The following is a 19,438-nucleotide window of genomic DNA, read 5'->3' on the forward strand; positions in this document are numbered from 1 at the left end:
GGGGACACGGGTTCAAGCCTTGGTCCGGGAAGATCTCACATGCTGTGGAGCAACTAAGCCCGTGCGCCGCAACTACTGAGCCTGTGCTCTAGGGCCTGCGAGCCACAGCTACTGAGCCCACGTGCCACGACTACTGAAGCCTGCATGCCTAGAGCCCATGCTCTGCAACAAAGAGAAGCCACCGCAATGAGAAGCCCACACACCACAATGAAGAGTAGCCCCCCGCTTGCCACGAGTAGAGAAAGCCCGCGTGCAGCAATGAAGACCCAACACAGCCAAAAAAAAAAGTACAGAATGAAAACTGACAGATAAATAATACTTTTTGGTCAAGAAGAAAAATTACTTACTACTCTGAATTGTGAACTAATAAAAGTCAGTTCAAGGCGTCAGTGTTAATAAACTTTTCTTCTTGTTAAAAGTTATATTCAGCTCTTCAAAAACAAAGCAATTATAGCATATGAATAGTGAAAGCTAAGAGTGAAAATATACAAAGGAATCATAAAGTATATACATTTAACTTATGCAAATTCAACTATATGTTCTTAATAATGAAAGGGAGAGAAAAATAATTTTAAAATGTGGATGATTTCATTATGAATTTTACATCTATGTAAAATACATGATTACAGGGTAATTCTGACCACACATAATTTAAGATGTGATCACTCAGAAGTACTTCGGCTGCTAATGTCAAAGCAAGATAATTGAAACAAAGTTACAAGTATATGGCTAGATACGAACCTGTAGATTTCAACATTCTTGCTCTTTTGTCTGGAGAGTTTAGAGGCACTTGCTTCTCCAGCCACAACGATAGTGTTGTTTTCCATGACAACACCAGTACACACAGTGCCTAAACCCTCCCCATACTTGGGAGAGGAGATGAAATAGGTCTTGCGCAATGCAGGATCATAGCAAAAACTGGCATCTCCGTAGTTCCTGTGTCTCGACCTGATTCCTGAAGAATTGGTGCCAATGCACAGCAAAAGACTGGTAGTCTCCATGCCATAACGAAGATTGAGAGAGTGCTGTTGAGGGGTCTTGATGGCTTTGAATGCGTTTTGAATGATGTCAATGCAATTTGCATCACACAGAAGCATTGTGTTCCTTTTCAGGGCTTGTCTTAAAAAAGAAGGATTTACCAGTTGCAGCCTAACTTGCTTCAGAAGTTCCACAAGATGCTCTGTGCGCAGTTCTCGGTTGTGATTTACCCATCTCAGAACTAGGTCCAGAATGCTCTCCTCTCTGGATATGTTCAGGTCATCTGATTTAATAAGCGTCAGAAGTTGGTGCACTTCAATTTCTAGTATCTCTTCATGTAAGCTCACCTCAGCAAAGTGCTGATATAAATACTTCTTCGATTGATCAGCTAAATCCTCAGCTCCAATCTGCTTTGCAAAATGATAGATACCCAAACAGTTCGAGGCATCCATATGGTCCATCATATACTTCTGACACACACTGAAGACTTCCTCCATCTGCATAAAATAGGCGGCCATAGCCACAGTCTGTACATTGGCATTACTGATCTCCAAAGCCGCATGGTACATATAATTTAATATCACCGACACACTTTCTGCTGTGATGTCATAAAGTACGACTTCCCTCTGAGTACACTCAAGTAGTCCACAGGTAAACATCGCTTTGAAATAAGGACTAAATGCAGCCAGGACCAGCCTGTGGCAAGGGAATTTCTCCCCTTCTGCGATGAGTACAACATCAATCATCTCTGCTAGTTCTTTCATGTTCTTAATTTTATTCAGTAAATTCAAGCTGTGTTGGTATTTTTCTTTTCCCTCAGTCTTGCACTCCATGGTGTCCTCTCCAGTGTTTCTAAGTAAGTCTTCTTTAAATGTAGCTTGATTCTTGAGGTCCTGTTTACATGTCTTATTACTCACCAAGCAACAGAGATGTCATGCAACATTCCTGAAGGAAAGAAAAGAGGGAGTTTTCTTCTAAGAAAAAAATTCTCTGTAATTTAAATATGCAGCCTTAGTTCTAAGAAGTATTTATAAGTAAATATTATTCATTCCAAGCAGAGTAGTTTAACATTAAGATAGCTACTTTGGTATCTAAAAATAACGTCGTTGATTGTAAAATTAAAAACAGGAAATTATTAAGCACTAACAATATTTTCCTAATTGGCGGCAGAGATTTTTCTAGCGGAGGCTGGAAAGTCCTCCCTCCCAAGGTGAACGAAGAGAAAAGGGATAAGATGAGCACCTTTCGCATTTACACTTCCAGTTACCAAATTCAGCTGACCCACAGATGGAGGATACAGAGGCATTAGGAAGCATCCTCTCTGAGGAGGTGCAACATCACTGAAAAGGTTATGTGCACCGTCCCCCAAAATGCACCCAAGTGCTATCAGCACCAGTCTGAAAAATCACAAGGGAGGGGGTCTTGTAGGCTGGCTGAAAAAAAAGTCCACTAAAATTCTGCTCAAACTTTGCTATGTGGCAAATAATTCAAAACAGTGCTTTGGAAAGCGCAACCAAATACGTGCTGATGTGAGAATTCACAATACTTGAAACTTACAAGTAAATCATCCTAATCTTAGAAAACACACAAAAGTCCTCCCATTTCTCTGCCCCTCCTGCGTGGCTTCTCTCTCTTCCCTGTCTCACAGAGGCAGAGGTGGAATCACTTCTTGCCTGAAAAAGCACTAGTCTAATTAAAAATCTCTTTAAGCTGGTTGTCTCAGCTTCCCCTTCCCCGGGGAACTGCAAACAGGATGTTTCAAGGAAGCTAATTAGCTCTTTGGATTTAAAGAACACTCCTAGAGCCAGAAGCCTTAAGGGGAGGAGCAGAGCTCAATCTCTGTCACCCTGTCCAGGTCTAATGCGGCTGTAAGTCCCAGCAGCGAGAATAAACCTCGATGGTAGAAAAGTCAGCACGAGGAGCTCAGAAAGGCAGGGAGGTGATAATTTCAACACTGTGAAAGCAAAATCTGTCAGCCGTGAAGCTTATAAATCTTCTAAACTTCTGTGATCCTGTAAAGGATTAGAAATCTCATATGTCTCAATGAGACTTGGCACTTTTTCAGTGTTGAATTAAAGTTCATTTCAGGAAAGAAATGTTAAGCATGATAGGAATGTTTAATTATATAATGGCAACTGTAAGACCTAAAAATCGCTGTGCTGAAGGGTGTGGAATCATAACAAGTAGCCAGTCTTGGAACCCGTATACTTGAAATAGAAATAAAAGCCTCCTCGCTGGATTTTCTGGCGTTAATGGCTCAGTTTTATTTCAATGAGAACTTAAGACTTTCTATGCAAGGGTTTGCAGGTTAAAAGTGAACGGTTGCTTTTTCCCTTTATTTGTTTTAGATTTTTACAAAGAGAATCCAATTATGGGTAATTAAGAGGTCATTATATTTCTAAATTCTCCTACAACACATTATGACTAGCCCAAATCATATTATGTAGGCTTCTTTACACATAAACACATCAGTCAACTTTATAGATGACAGCTGTTACTTCAAACTAAAAAACGGTAAAACCTTTCTTATAAGGAAATATTTTAAAATTTCTATTCCATTTGTACTGATATACAAGTATCCCTCAAAGGGTACCAGTACCCACAATGCTAGAAGGCCAAGGGCAGCTTCCAGATAGGATCACGTGATCTAACACAATGCAGATAGTTCAGAGTCATTAGTTCTTGATGTTGCTGGAAAGAAACCAGACGCCGGGGACCCAAATGTTAGGACCACAACCTAGGATTTTGTATCTTTAAGGCAGGAACCAAGCTACCCTCGTTGAACGTTTTGGCATAGGGCTAGTTTAATGAAAACGTAAGTGGCATTAGTTTCAAAGAGAGGTTAAAAATGAAATACCTAGTACATTATGGACTGGTTTTCTCGATAAACATGTTATAGGTAATATCTTATACACAGCTCTATAGTGGACAATGTTGGCTTTCTCCCCACATTCAGCCTGCCTTTCCTTGGTGCCACTGGGGTGGGACTGACTCCCGTTCTTACCACTGAGACTGGTTCAGGGGCTGGTGGGAGACCTGAGATTGGCCCGATTGGAGTGAAGCTCAGTCTCTGGTTCACTGGTTGGGGGTGTCCACGTGTTACAAAGATGAGAGGTCTGGATCCACTGCAGCCGTGTCCCCATAGCCAGCATGAGGACAAAGCCAGTATAGGAAAGAAGGCAGAGATTTCAGAGCAGTGGAGCTGGAAACATGCCTTATATCTGTGTTTTTCAGTTTTGAGAGAGACCATTCCCCTCATTGTTTAAGCCAGTTTGAGTTGGGAGTGCTGGTCCTGGCACTCAGGAGTCCTCACTAGTGTAAGTGGCATTTGCAAAAATACTGAGACAAGGTTGCTTAAGGTAACTGCAATTAGATATTGTATAAAGTTTCACTTTAGGTATATTCTTGTATTCTCTATTAGTACACTGTCAAGTAAAAGAACTGTGGAAACTTCTAATTATGCGCATTTCTCCTTGATAGAAGGCAAAATTACCTAAGTCAGCTCTTCTGAGTTTACCTCTTCTCATTAAATGGCTACACCATTTTACAAGCGCACGAACTGAGTTTTGAGCCCAGTTCCATCTGACTCCAAAGTCTGCACTCTTAATCACTCCCTCTAGAGCAAGCACCAAACTAGGGCCAGAGAGAAAATATCTCAGGCTTTGTAGGGTTTCTGCCTTAACAATTCAGCTCTGCCGTTGCCATGCAGAAGCAGCCACAGATGATACATAAACCAATGAGCATCGCTCTGTGCCAAAAAGTTTGATTTACGGATACTGAAACTTGAATTTCATACATTTTCACATCTTCTTTTGATTTTAAAAAGCCATTTAAAATTAAAAAATTCATTCTTGCTCATGGGTGATATAAAACAGGCAACGGGGCAACAACTCGTGTGCCACTGTCATAAATAAATCCACTTTCTAGATTATGTCTGGTGCCTAATCTCCAGTTCTCTGCTTAACTCCAGATGAAGAGTTTTGAGAAGGGGAACAGTCAAATTCCTATTTTAAAAGGATCATCTGGTGTCCCCAAGATTCCCAAAGATAAATCAATTTCTTGAATAAATACTTTACTTGGGTACAGTTTCTCTGCCCCAAACGCTGGCTTCAGCAACAAAAAATACTTTTAAAAAGGAAATAACTGTTTCGAACATTCAGAAGAAACATTTATGAATTTTTTAGATGGGCACATATATTTAAGTGTCCCTTCCTTCTAATTGCCTTTTATAAAACTCTTGAGAGCTACTCTAATTGCTGTGGATTTACAGACCAAATGAATTTACTGGTGTAAATCCTGAGAGATACCTGGTCAGTTACATTAGCCACCATGCTTCAGCAAGCATTCTCAGCATTGTTCCTTGTATACATAAGGTACACAGAAGATGCTGGCATTGCAGATGGGGCTTTGAAGTGAGACGGTCCTGGGCCTGAATCTCAGTTTAGCCACTGCTTTCTGTCATCCCAAAATTATGTAACGTTTCTTTTTTTTTTGTTTTTTGTTTGTTTGTTTGTTTTGTTTTGTTTTTTTTGCGGTACACGGGCCTCTCACCGCTGTGGCCCCTCCCGTTGCGGAGCACAGGCTCCGGCCGCGCAAGCTCAGCGGCCATGGCTCACGGGCCCAGCCGCTCCGCGGCATGTGGGATCTTCCCGGACCGGGGCACGAACCCGCGTCCCCTGCATCGGCAGGCGGACTCTCAACCACTGCGCCACCAGGCAAGCCCTGTAACGTTTCTTTTTAAATTTATTTATTATTTTTTTATTTGTTGGCTGCGTTGGGCCTTTGTTGCCGTGCGCGAGCTCTCTCTAGTTGCAGTGAACGGGGGCTACTCTTTGTTGTGTTGTGTGGGCTTCTCATTGTGGTGGCTTCTCTTGTTGCAAAGCATGGGCTCTAAGTGCCCGGTCTTCAGTAGTTGCAGCACGTGGGCTCAGTAGTTGTGGCTCATGGGCTCTGGAGGACAGGCTCAGTAGTTGTGGCTTGCGGGCTGTAGAGCTCAGGCTCAGTAGTTGTGGTAAACAGGCTTAGTTGCTCCGCGGCATGTGGGATCTTCCCGGAGCAGGGCTTGAACCTGTGTCCCCTGCACTGGCAGGTGGATTCTTAACCACTGCACCACCAGGGAAGTCCCATAAAATTGTGTAACCTTACTGAACCTTGGTTTCTGCATGTGTAAATTGGGGTTACTGTATATAAATAAAGTAGTTGGATCAGTCTTTTGTATCCAAGTGCTCACAGTGGGGTAGCAGAGAGTACCTCAGAGGTTCGGAATGTGGGCTTTGACTTGGGTTCCTGAGACCTGGGTTCTGATACCTCGCTCTACCATTTACAACGTGAGCAAGTTTCTTAGCCTCTTTTTGATTCCTTGCTTGGAATTAGTTTTGAGAATTATATAAGAATAGCTGGGAGAATTAAATAAGGCCATGCATGTATAACATGTAATTTGCTTGGTAAAGCTGAAACTGGATACACCTGTACAAACATTTTTTGAACAATAAAAATGTTTGGGTTCATATACAAACTGCTTGTGGGTACAGACACAGCTCACAAATAAAAGAGAGCTGACAGCAACTTTTTCTTGTAATGAGGGCCCAGAGGGCATTCTCCTTTCATCAGCAAGATAAAACCGTATAAATGTTCTCAGTGATACTAATGGGAAGTTATTCTCTGCTCCAATTTATAGAAGACTGAATTGTGCAGTCATATTAATAGTACCCATAATAATGGAGAAAAAATGAGTAGCAAAAATAAATATAAATCACAAGAATAAAGCCTAATTACTTTGCAAATCCAAAATGCAGTTTTACCCACGTCCAGTATACTTAGTGTTAAGAAATGGATTCCTATAAATTTTAATGTGGGGCTTCCCTGGTGGCGCAGTGGTTAAGAATCCACCTGCCGACGCAGGGACATGGGTTCGAGCCCTGGTCCGGGAAGATCCCACATGCCTCGGAGCAACTAAGCCCGTGCGCCACAACTACTGAGGCTGCACTCTAGAGCCCACAAGTCACAACTACTGAGCCCATGTGCCTAGAGCTTGTGCTCCGCAACAAGAGAAGCTACCGCAATGAGAAGCCCGCTCACCACAACAAAGAGTAGCCCCTGCTCGCCACAACTAGAGAAAGCCCGAGCACAGCAATGAAGACCCAACACAGCCAATAACTAACTAACTAAATAAATTTATTTAAAAAATAAAATAAAATTTAAAGTGGCATAAAAATGTTAGTTTACTTAAACTACCAATGTTTTGTTTTTACAGTGTTTAATTTTATAATCTTTATATTATCTTTAAAGTTGCTACTTTTTCTAAAAAATGATTGATACATGACCATGACTCCATGTTTTGCTGAAGTTAAAACTAGTTTAAATTCATAGCAGCACTGTTTGAAATAGTAAAAATTTGGAAATAACCTAAATATTCATTAACAGGAGAACAGATAGACTGTAGCATATTCACTCAAGAGAATATTATACAGGAAAAGAAAAAGAAAAAAAAAGGAATGAACTAGAGCTACATGTATCGACATTGATGAATTTCACAAACATCAATGTGTGAAAAAGACTAAAAAGAATAGGTGCTGCCCGCCACTGATATCTTCTGTAAAATACGCAAAACAATACTATATATTCTAATAGAGTAAATGTAGGTGATATATTATGACAAAATAAATATAAATGGTGAATCTGGTAAAGGGTCTATGGGAGTGTTTTGTCCTACTGTTAGAACTTTCCTGTAAGTTTGAAATTATATCAAACTAAAAAGTTAAAAGAATTGTATATTCTTTAAGGGCATGTACAACTGTAGTGGAATATAAAGAAAGGTAATTCTAAACACCAGGTTCGGGACAGTGGTTGCTTTCAGGAGGCGTGGAAGCGAGGGCACACAGCTGGAGGAGGGTGACAAGGAGTTTCAGTTGCGTAATCAACGTGCGACTTCATCAGCTGTATGGCAGGAACCCGATAACATACTTTATTATTCATTAGGCCTTTTTGCACGTCTTAAATATTGCATAAACTAAGTTTAAAAGTAAAAATTGTATTAACATTAGAGTAACTTACAACTCTGAAAACCTAACCTATTGGGTTGGCCAAAAGTTTTGTTTGGGTTTTTCCATAACATCAAAACCCGAACGAACTTTTGGGCCAGCCCCATACAGTGTAAACCACATCAGTGCGTGTACATATATATAGAGAGACAGACAGACAGGCAGACAGGATACGTAGATACATTGAGAATTTTCCTTTTAACCTGTCAAAGTGTAGTCAGCCCAACTTATGAGTCATTGGAAAATACAGATGCTTACAACCTGCTTCTCCAGTCTTAATGAGAACTGCTCTGGGAGAAAGGCAGAAACAACTCCTTCCTACTTGTGGTTCGGTGGGAAAAGAAGTTACTGGATTCCAGAATCAGTGTATACATTTTTTTCCCGTAGAAATGTTCAGTATGTGAGTAGGTCATAATATGAAGTGATGGAGTTGATCAACAGCAAAGCCTTGAATTTTATCGAAGAAAAAATCTGAAGACCTGAGAAATGACTTGGTTAGGGTCCTACATTCCAGCCTAAGGCCCCCTTCAACGGATTTTGGTTGGCACGCCAAGGAATGTCAACATGACGTCAGTGATGTCTCAGTTCCAACGCTTAAAACACAGCCCTTCTGTAAGTTGGTGACTCTCATGTATGAAATCATTACCCCACGTTTAAAAAATACCTCAAGCCTATTTGCACCAGCACTACCCGTCCTCCAGACATTAGGAGGCCCTTCCTAACCTGGCACCTCCCAGCCCTTACTACCCCATCTCTGGACTTTCCCTCCTCATATTTTCCAATCTCTTAGTAGTACTGAACCACTCACTGTTCTAATGCTATGTGAATACACATGTTGTTCCCTGTGTCTGGAATATTCTTCACCTGCTTCCATCTGAAAAAATGTAACTGGCTCTTCAAAATTCAGCCCAGACGTCACTTCCTCAGTGAAGCCTTCTCTGCCCTTCCTTGCTTGTACCTTGAACACGGTGGTTATTGCACCGCTGTTACTGCAATTTATTTACGAATTCGCCCTCCTCGCCTTTCACTGATGCGCATATTGAGGGTAGGGGGTCAGGTCTTAACCCTTTCTGTATTCTTAGCGTCTGTCTGTGACAGTGCCTCGCACAGAACAGTTGCTCAAGACGGTTTGTGCAATTAAGCGAATGCTTTGCTTAGTCCTAAATTACAAGTTCATAACTTTTTTTTCTTTTAGGTTTTATACATGTTATTAACCACTGTCTTGAAGATATTTTGATTCTTCAAGCTGCTATCGGTTTGTCCAAGTCAAATAAATCGCCCAGAATCATTAACTTGATTTCCTTGCCTACAGCCTGACACATTCTGACACCCACTTCTCCCATCCTCAAAATTAATTCCCCGTCAGCACTGCGCTCAGGAATTTGGTCCCCATTCTTAGAGAACTGAAGCCAGAGATAGCAAATTGGCTGCTCGGACTTTTTTTTTTGTAAATTAATTGTCAACACGCAGCGCTGAAACATTCCAGCATCTATTGAAAAAAAAAAATGCAAGCTAGGGCAACAGTGGGTTTTTAATTCCCATGGCGACAACCACCAGCAGGACGTGAGTAGCCCCACCGCTCAGATGGCACACCTCCTCCCCATTCCCAGCCCCCCCCCCCCGCCCTAATGCAGACCTGAGAGTCAGTCCTCATTTATAATTTCTCTCACCCCTGCCCGTTTAGTTCTCCTACAGCATTTACCTTGGTGACCCCTGGCTTTCCCCATTACTCCCCACACCCTAGTTTGCTTCAGCATCACCATCTTGTACAGACCCTGGCTGAAAATGGCTCAGGACACCTGCCCCACCCTGAATGCACTCCGAGTCTCCCCGGAGCTTTGGAAAATACTGGATTTTTTGCAAAGTAATAATCCGCTCCACACACCTGGCTTTTAATGACGGCCAGGATGGAGATAAAGCTAAATAAGGCAAGCTTCCTCTTTCCTTTCCTTTGAAGAGCTGACGTTCTGCATTCTTACCAGAGCCTTTACCATGCATCGAGTTCGTTAGTTACTCTTAAGAATCCCGCGGGGGTGGGGGGGTGGGAAACGCAGGGCGATTAGACTCCTCGGTCTACAGTTCAGAGAGCGGATCCTGTCGAGTGCCTGGCACTCTTCTCGGTTCCAGGAGGACCCCGGGACGGGCAGACACAGGCGCCCCCTCCACGGCCGCCAGGGCCGGCGAGGGCGGTCCAGGACCAGGCGGTCAGGGGCGCGGGGCTGCACGCGTGGCGGGGGCGCAGGTGCCGAGGGGCCTCGGGTGGTCCCCGCGGCCCGGTCACCGTTACTTACGGGGCTACCCCGACGGGAGGCGCCGCCGCACTTGCTCCGCAGGGGCCGCCGCAATGGCGCCGCGACCCGGCCTGGGGCGCCTGACCTGCTGGCGCTGCCCAATATGGGCAGAGCCGGCGAGCGATATAAATAGACGGCGCGGGGAGGGGGCGCGGGCGCCCGCGGGCAGGAGGCGGCCTGGCAGCTCCGCGGGCGGACGCGTGCTCGCCCTCCGCGCCCACCCTCCCGCTCTGGGCTGCAGGGACTACGCGCCGCAGCGCCTGCGTGTGTGTGTACATGTGTACACGTGTGTACAGGTGTGTGCACACGTGTGTGTACACGTGTGTGTACAGTGTGTGCGCAGGTGCAGGGCATCAGTGCCTGAGGCTTCATGCTCAGCACCCGTGGGCACGGGAGGGCAGGATTCCAGCAGTTGCCACAAACTCATTTTTTGGGTCCTTAGTGACTGTTCTGGCCTGAAGGACTGGGAGCATTGTGGCCTGTGCCCATCACACAGTGCTCACCCTACAGAGCGTCACACTGTAGCCAGGTGTGCAAACCTGTCACATTTCCCCACACCCCCGAAAGCTCCCAGAGGCCAAGAGCTCTGTCCTGTCCACCTTGGCGGCCCAGTCACATGCTGGCTGGGGCCCTCCAGAGAACGGATGGTCAGGGAGCGGTCACTGATTTGGGTGATGGAGGGGCAAAGCTGGTAAGTGACAGGAAGGAGGGCCTTACCTGGTGTCCTAGCTCCGCTCTGCCCCTGGAAGCCTCATGACCTCCTGTGATTAGCTCAGATTCTTGGAGGACAGTAGACAAGACCGTATTGCACCTGGCTTACACCCAAGTTATTAGGAGGATGAAATAGGAGAGCCAATAGGTGTGAAAGTGCTTTGATAACTATCAAGTAACCCAAGTCATTTTCTCCTGATGAGGCAGGTATTATTAAATGCAGACTCCTCCAAAGGTCTTGAAAGTGGGGCAGAAGGCCACCTCTTACTGATAGTACTGATTGTATCCTGTCCTGAGGCAGAGACAGGGACATTTCTTTTGGAGGCTCTTCTGCTTTAAGAATCTGTCAGAGAGGGACTTCCTTGGTGGCGCAGTGGTTAAGAATCCGCCTGCCAATGCAGGGGACACGGGTTTGAGCCCTGGACCGGGAAGATCCCACATGCCGTGGAGCAACTAAGCCCGTGTGCCACAACTACCGAGCCTGCGCTCTAGAGCCCGCCAGCCACAACTACTGAGCTCACGTGCAGCCATAAATAAATAAATAAATACACGAATGAATAAATAAATAAGAATCTGTCAGAGGGAAGCTGGGGAAGGGAGGTTCCATCTGTCTACTAAGCCTCACCTGCCCACTCCTGTGATGATAAACCACCCAGAGCCCAGCCTTGGGGCACTCAAGGCTGCACACAACTTAATCTAATAGATTTCAGGGTTTTTGAAAGGTCACAAACCTTCTGGATGCCAAATTTCTCTCCACATCCCAAGATTATTTCATTTCCCCCAAGCAATGAAATCCTCAAATCCTGAGTCTATGAATCATCAAATCTTGCATGAGGCAGAGTCCAGGTACACTAACTGTTATTTTCTGTTGCTTTATTAAGCAGTGGTTAGTATCTTGCATACCGTGTGAGTCAAGATGTATAGGTTCAGCTGCTCTAACAGGGAATTCCAGTGATAGTTCCCTAACAGGAAAGAAGGTAAGTTTTCCTTCTTACGGTGCCTGGTGGAAGGGCTCCAAGGCTCCTCAGGCAGCTCCACAGTCACTGCCCCGGGCGCCTCCCCTCCACCCTTCTTACTCCACCTTCCCTAGAGTACTGCCCTGGTCCACATGCTCCAAGACAGCTCACCACCACCTCCATCTGGGAGGAACAGGAGAGGGGGGAAGCCTCCCCCCTTTAAGGACACACCCAGAAGTCACTCTTCAGATACTGTTGTCTGTAAGTTAGTTATACGGTCAAACCTCGCGCATGGCGGTGGAATCGGGAATTCTAGTCTCTCCTGGGTGGCCAGTAGCTCCGTTATTTACATTATGATCCCGCCGGCAGTCTTTGCCCTACACATTGTCTGTAGATTCATCAATCCACAAACGTTTATTTCACCTCCCATAAAACCTTGCACCACTCCTTTCTAGCCCTGGTTTCAGGTTTAGTTTTGCATTTGTTGGTGTAATTGTGAGATCAATGGCCCTTCTCCCCACGAAGTGAGGGCAAGGCTGTATCTGTTTCTGCTCACCCTTGTGCCCAGAGCCTGGCACCAAGCTGGTGCTCAGTAAATGGTTGCGGACCCAATGGATGCACATAATTAGGGAATTATCTCCCAAGTCCAGCTCAGATGTCACCTCCTCCGTGTATCTTTCGCAGAACACATCTCCAGCAGAATGACTGACGCCACTGTCTGTGTTCCCAGGGCCCTCTCCCTCTGCTGTTGACAGGTAGCACTGGGCCCATGGCCTGATGACTGTGGTTTTGGGTCTCACATGCTGCTGGGTGGTGGGCACCTCCAGGCAGAGAGTGGCTGCTCTCATCCCTGCATCCCCAGAGCTCAACAATGGCTGGCACGTAGAAGACCCTCGACAAATTTGTGTTGACTTTTTTTGTGCTTGAAAACAGTTGGCTTCTATAGAGAGCAAATGTTTTTGCTTTCCCCTTCTCTGCTTTTGCCCACCACTGCTCATGTAGCTCCTCTCTCGAAGCATTCTTTAATTAAGTCCCCAGCCCTTTCCTTCCACCTGCTGGCGCTCACACCACATTGCACGAGAAAGCCTGGGGTCGTGCAGTGTACGACTCACCAGTGACACGGTGTGATCCCAATTGCTCTCTAAACTTCCAGCTGAACTCTGGATTTTGTCCTTTCCCATTATCGGGGTGTTGCCATTGGAAGAGTAATGCCTCCCTTGCCGTCTGTGCATTTGTCTAGTCATTTAAGAGACATTTATTGAGCAACTATTCTGTGCCAGGCATAACTAGATGCTAATGAACAGCTGTGAATAAAACAGGCTTGGTCCGTGGAAGAATATACTCTGGTGAGGTGATAGTTAATCTCTCAGCTCTCCCTTCTCCCTCTCTTTCCTTGGGTGAGATGGTAGAAGCCATGAAATCAGAGATGAAGCCATGTTGGAGAGAGAGAAGCAAGGGGATCAAAGACACACCCAGGCTGGGGATGGAGGTGGAGGAAGAGAGGGCGATGGAGAGGAAAAGAATATTCCGTGGATAAAAGCAACAGGAACGGACAGAGCATGGCTGCAGAGGAGGGAAGTGGTAGGAGGAGCGTCGGATTATGGGAAGAATTAAGAACAAAGACCAGACCCCAGGATCTGGCCAAAACGCCACTGACAACGGTGGCAAAGTGAGAGCTGGGCTGAAGTAGGAACAGGCCGCAGCCCTTCAGGGCTTAACGTAGAGAGGCTCACCCGCCTTCTGCTTCTGCGGGAGCCCTGCAGGTGTTTGCATCATCCAGGTGGCTGTCCTCCTCTGCTTAGCTGTTAGGACACATCCCCGGTGGAGGCTCTGCCTAGTCCCCTGGGTGTTTGTTGGTCTCCAGACAGAGGGAAAGAGTCGGGGAACAAGTGCACAGCAGATTTGTGGGGGTCAGGCCTGGAAGAGGCAAATGTCCGGCCGCTCACTCCCTTTGGAAAGATGGAGGCCACGTGGTCACACCTCACTGCGAGAGAGATTGGGAAATAGAGTCTCACTCTGTGACCAAGAGGAAGGGAAAAGGATTTGCTAGACAGACGGCCATGTCCGTCACAGACCAACTGGAAGCAGAGACACTGGGTGCAGACCAGCACTCGTGGAAGCCGGATGCTAGTCCCTCAAGAGTTTCCAGAAGACAGAGTTCTAAAGCCATTAGAACTGGTTTAGAACCATTTGGGAAATGGTTTAGAAGCATTTGGGAAATGCTGCATTCCTTGTCCCTTTGGGGAGAATCAAAATACAGTATTAAAGGCTCTAATGAATCCTGCAGTCAAGAGGCAAGGCATTTCCTAACCATTCTTGACTTTGGGACCTCTGGGTCTATGATGTGAATATGGGTCCCCATGGGAAACACCTGGGAAATGCTGATGGGGCAGAAGGAGGCCTTAGGGTAACCTGAGGATGTGTTAAGATAGAAGCTTTAAGTCTGTATGAAGACAAAAACCAAGACACCCTTGGAAAGGGGGAGGCTCCAAATGTTAGAGGGGAGAGAAGATGCAGGATCTAGGCTGGGGAAGTAGAAAGGAACAGAAACCAGAGTGGGAGCAGAAATGCCAGCTGTCTTTGCTGGGTGCAGAGAAATCGACTCAGTTCCTGGAAGGAAGCGCGAGACCCTTTGGCTGATAGAGGGGCTGAGGGGAAGCTGGGGGTCTGAGAAGACACCATCTAGAAGGAAGCTGTGGAGAATCCTTAAAGGACTGCATGTCTCCACTCTTCCGAAGAATAATGGGTGGAAATGGGGGGAAATCTCCTCAGTATGTTTTATAAGTTAGCCCACAGTTAGATTTGTAGATGAGTAACCCCGTCTCCCGAACCTGATAAAGATGCTTGTAAGAGATGTGACGACGGCTCTCGCCCGCTTGAGGACCCTGTCTCATCCCAGCCAGTCCTTTCACGTACTGGAGCACTGACTGCCTCCTGGCAGGCGGTGGTCCTGAGTTCAGGAGACTACGGGGGGCTTGCAGTTTGCACAATGCCTTTGCTCATTTTTCCATTTAATCCTCACACCACCCAGGAGCAGGATGAGTCTCAGGACGGCCAGTGGTGAATGGCAGGTGGCACAGTGAACATGTGAGGGACCTGGCTTTGGACCACCCACCATCATTCCATGTCTGTTATACCATCTGTCTCATCATCCACTGAGATAGGGTCTGTACAGGGGTAATCAGGTTAGGATGAGGTCATTAGGGTGGGCCCTAATTCAGTATGACTGGTGTCTTTAGAAAAAGGAGGATTTGGAGACAGTCATGCACACAGGGAGAACACCGTATGACTATGAATACAGCTGTCTGTGATAGGGAAGAACAAATCTGACTTCATATTGGATGTGTTTCTCTTAACCTTTGTATTCTATTGCTTTTGCTAAAAGTTAATCACTAAAGGGATGTTGCCTGTAGGCTTAAATTCTACATAATGGCCCATCTCCGGGGAACCCTGCCTCTTCCGGGAAGGAAGAAATGAACACTTCCCCTCCGCAGTCTGACCAGAACTAGGACTTTACCCCCTCCCCTTTCAGTATAAAAAAGAGGTCTGAATTCTAACTCAGAGAAGATGGGTCTTTGGGACACTAGGCCACCATCTTCTCCGTCTGCTGGCTTTCTGAATAAAGTCGCTGTTCTTTGCCCCAACAACTCGTCTCTTGATTTATTGGCCTGTGTGGCGAGCAGGACGAGCTTGGACTGGGTAACGGTCTACCAGACAATGAGAGAGGCCTGGGGCAGAGCCTTCCCTCACGGCCTCAGAAGGGACCAACCCTGCCGACACCATAATCTTGACCTCCAGCCTCCAGAATTGTGACACAGGAAATTTCTGTTGTTTAAGCCACCACTCAGTGGAACTTGTTACAGTGGCCCTAGGAAACTATTACCACTGCCCCCCAGATTCAGTCAGTTTTCTGGGTGGTGCTGTTCAGGTTGCTATAAAAATGCCAAGTGCTGCATCATTTTGTCCATGAGCATGTCATGCACAGCTTTCCCCAAAACTTTGCCAAATCAAGATACACTATCCTGATGACCATTTCTTTAACTTATTTTAGAAAAGAATATGAGGCTCGTTTGACCTAATTTGCATTTATTTATTTAGTGGGGGACGTTCATGTTGACCACTAGAGAGCCTCACTGTCCTTAATAAGCTCTCACAATGCATCCATCTGAAAATACAATCGAATTTTCCCAGAATCAACTTCAAGTTTACAGTCTATAATGACCATAATCCACTTTTTATCAATTGCAACCTTTGTCCATTAGGAGCCTTTTCAGATCTGAGTTCCTTTAGTGTGGCTGGGTACTATCCTACTGGCTTTCTATTTTGGGAAGTTTCTCTTTCTCCTTTTATTTTGAAGGAATTTCAAGCATTCAAAATAGTTGCAAGACTATGACAATGAACTCTCGTATACCTTTCACCTAGGTTCACCAATTATTAATGTTTTGTCGTATTTACTTTTTCTCTCTCAGGATTTAAATTATATATATAATTTTATTTTTTCTGAATATTTGAGAGCAAATTCCAGATAATGAGACCCTTCACCCCTGAACACTTACTCATGTAATCCTAAGAACAAGGATATTATTTTACACATCCTTGGAGTGATTATCAAAGTCAGGAAATTTAACATCAATAAGAAAACTATTATCGTACCTCCAGTCTACATTTGAATTTTGCCCAAGTCCTAATCTTGTTCTTCACACAGTCCACTATCCAGGATCACACACTGCATTGTCTCTTTGGTCTCCTTCAGTCTGGAATATTTCCTAGGTCTCCTTCGCCTTTCGTGACCTTGACGTTTTGGAAATGTTCAAGCCAGTTACTTTGTAGAGCCTTTCCATTTGGATCTGCCGAGTGTTTTCTCTTTCTTAGGCTCAGGTTCATACTTTGCCATACCTAGGTTTAGTTCTAAGAGTATTCTCTTTTCTGAGGAAGACTTGAAGAAAAATGGTGGTTGCATACAGTGGTTCTGTGTAAAGTGACATTTCTGATTTTCCTCTGCTTCCTTCTCCAGCTCCAGGCCGTGCCTTTCTGTCCCTGGTGTCGTGTACACTGCAGCCCACCACATAGAACCCCCTTCAGCAGGGAGACACTTTCCACCTGCTGAGTGTTAGCTGCTGAGCCCCCCGTAGATTGGTCCCCTCCTGGAATTTCTCTGGGCCCAGAGGAGCTGCCTTGCCCAAGCTTTCACCCCTCCCCGGAGGCAGTGTGCCTCCAATGACTGGTCTTTGAGGGGGGTACAAAGGCCCTCAATTTGGGAGACTCTGAAGGGCCGTCCCAGATCCAGAGCGTCCCGTGGGTCACATGTCTTTCAACAAGAAGTCTCTGGCCTTCGATTTCATGTACATCATTCATTTTGGAAAAGAAGCTATACTGAAAAATACATCCATTTCCAAAAATTCGATCAATACGAAAAGTTCAAGGAAGTAAGCAAAACTCACCCAAAGTCCCAATATTTTTCAGGCGTCCTCCCATTGTCCAGGTGCATGTGTGTGAATGCTGGGGGTGTATCTTATACAAATGGGATCATGCGCTACGTGCTAGGCTGCAATACCCATCCTCTCTTGCTCCCGTGGTACTATCACCTATGTGCGAGACTTCCCAGAATAAAGACGGCGTCTCCCCGCCTGCCCTGCAGCCACGTATGGCATCTGAGAGGAAGAGGTGCGGGTAACTTCTGGGAGTGACCCCAGGAGGTAGCGAGACGCCCTTCCCTTTCCCCTTCCCGCTGGTTGTTACCGACCTTTCCAGTTAGTTCCCCACATGGGTCCTTCTGCCCCACGCCATTGGAGCCAGTAAAAGGAGATCGAGTTCAGTTGAGAAGGAAAAGAAGGCTTTATCCTCTGACCAGATGATGGGAGAGGTGGGGGCTCCTGGGCGGGGCCGCTTTACAGGTTTTCAGCGGCATCAGGGGGAAGGGGGCGGAGTTCTTGTGGCTCTTGTGGATCGGGCGCACCTGAGCTGCTCATCCTTGGCGTCGCGGTGCAGGTGCGGTGCCTCTGCACACGGCCCGCCGCCATCTTCCAGTGTTGTGGGCGGTGCTTCTGCACACGGCCTGCCGCCGCCGTCCTGAACTGAGCTCTCGGTGGCGTCTCTGGGTTCTCTGCGCGGCTGTTTCCTACGGGGAGCTGGGCTCAGGTTTCGGGGTGCGAGGCCTCTGCACGTGGCCTCCTGTGAGCGAGTGAAACTAGACTACCAACAAAGGAAAAAAAAAGGTTAGACTTTATTTCATTACCCAGATTCTTTTGTTATTTCCCAGGAGCTGTGATTGGGCTTTGTGACATGATGCATATTGAAGAGCTTTGAGCAAAAACTGTCAGGCCCTGTCATTCCTCGAGTGGCACGTTTGAACCTCCATGTGGCCGTCATGGTTTGGTCCGAGCTCGGGGTCTCACCGCCTCCCCAGGAGGTGGCACGGCGATCTGATGGAGTCTGGGGGCCTGAGACCTGGTGGAGGGTCCTCATGGGAAACGGCTTCCTTTCCTTCTCTTACCTCTAAGCTTCGAAAGTCCTGCTTTCCATTCCCTATTTCAAACATTTTTGTGAATAATTTTATTTCCTTCCAAATATTTTTGGTTTTAATTTTTAAAAAAGAGTTTTGGTTTACTTATAAAAGTTTTTATTCAATGGCAAAAATTAAGGAAATACAAAACATTAAGAGGAAGAAAACAAAATGGCCCATAACCGTGGCTTTGATTATATCTTTCCAGGAAGACTTTGTTATATTGCTAATAAATACTATATTTTTATTGTATGAGACTTGTATTTTAATTTGGTTAATGGCACCTTTTCATATAGGATTTAAAATTTGTTATAGAATCAAATTTATTAATCTGCTTTTTAAGGCCTCTGGGATTCTCTGAAGACCCCCTCCCATCACACACCTGAAGGTTATAAAAACTTTCTTCTGTTGTATTTTCTAGTACTCTGTATAAAAAATAAATTAAAAAAATTTAAAGGTTACACTCCATTTACAGTAATTACAAAATACCAAAACACTGACTGTATTCCCCGTGTTGTGCAATACATCCTTATAGCCTGTTGTCTCTTTTGTCTTTATTTCTTACATTTAAATTCTAACCCAGCTGGAATCAATTGTGATGAGAGGAGAGAAGCCATCTTTTTCCTAATTGATGCTGTAGTTTTTCCACCACCGTTTGTTAATAATTACCTTTTTCTTATGGACTGGGAAAGCCACCCTAATCACACAAGAAACTCTCACCTGTAGTTGGATCGCTTTCTGGACCCCCTAGTCACTTTCTTCAGTTCAGAGTTCGGCCTGGCTTTTCTTACCTGTTTATTCTTAACTTGTTTTTTCTTTTTTGAAAATATTGGTTATGGAAATTTTTATGTAAGCATAGTAAACTAAATCAAATTATACCAAAAAGATAACAACCACAGCACCCTTTTGACAAGCCTTGTTCTAGAAAATGATGTCATGTGCCCTTTGAGACAAACACAC

General features: G+C 45.3%; 1 protein-coding gene across 2 annotated transcripts in view; it reads right to left on the bottom strand.

Annotated features, from left to right (window-relative positions):
• KBTBD12 (kelch repeat and BTB domain containing 12) overlaps positions 1–10,400 on the bottom strand; it is a 55,824-nt gene extending 45,424 nt beyond the window's left edge. Inside the window, exons 1-2 of one of the 2 annotated variants that reach the window (XM_082663806.1) lie at positions 10,310–10,400; positions 742–1,923 (exon numbers count right to left, since the gene is read on the bottom strand). In XM_082663806.1, coding sequence (XP_082519932.1) covers positions 742–1,811 — 1,070 coding nt within the window. In that variant the 5' untranslated portion in view covers positions 1,812–1,923; positions 10,310–10,400. Of the gene's footprint in view, positions 1–741; positions 1,924–9,903; positions 10,010–10,309 lie in introns of those variants that run through there. The other variant, XM_082663807.1, reaches the window with a different exon arrangement.
• Positions 10,401–19,438: the final 9,038 nt, after the last annotated feature.

This window comes from Grampus griseus (assembly GCF_964374135.1).
Source record: "Grampus griseus genome assembly, chromosome: 10".
NCBI lineage: Eukaryota > Metazoa > Chordata > Mammalia > Artiodactyla > Delphinidae > Grampus > Grampus griseus.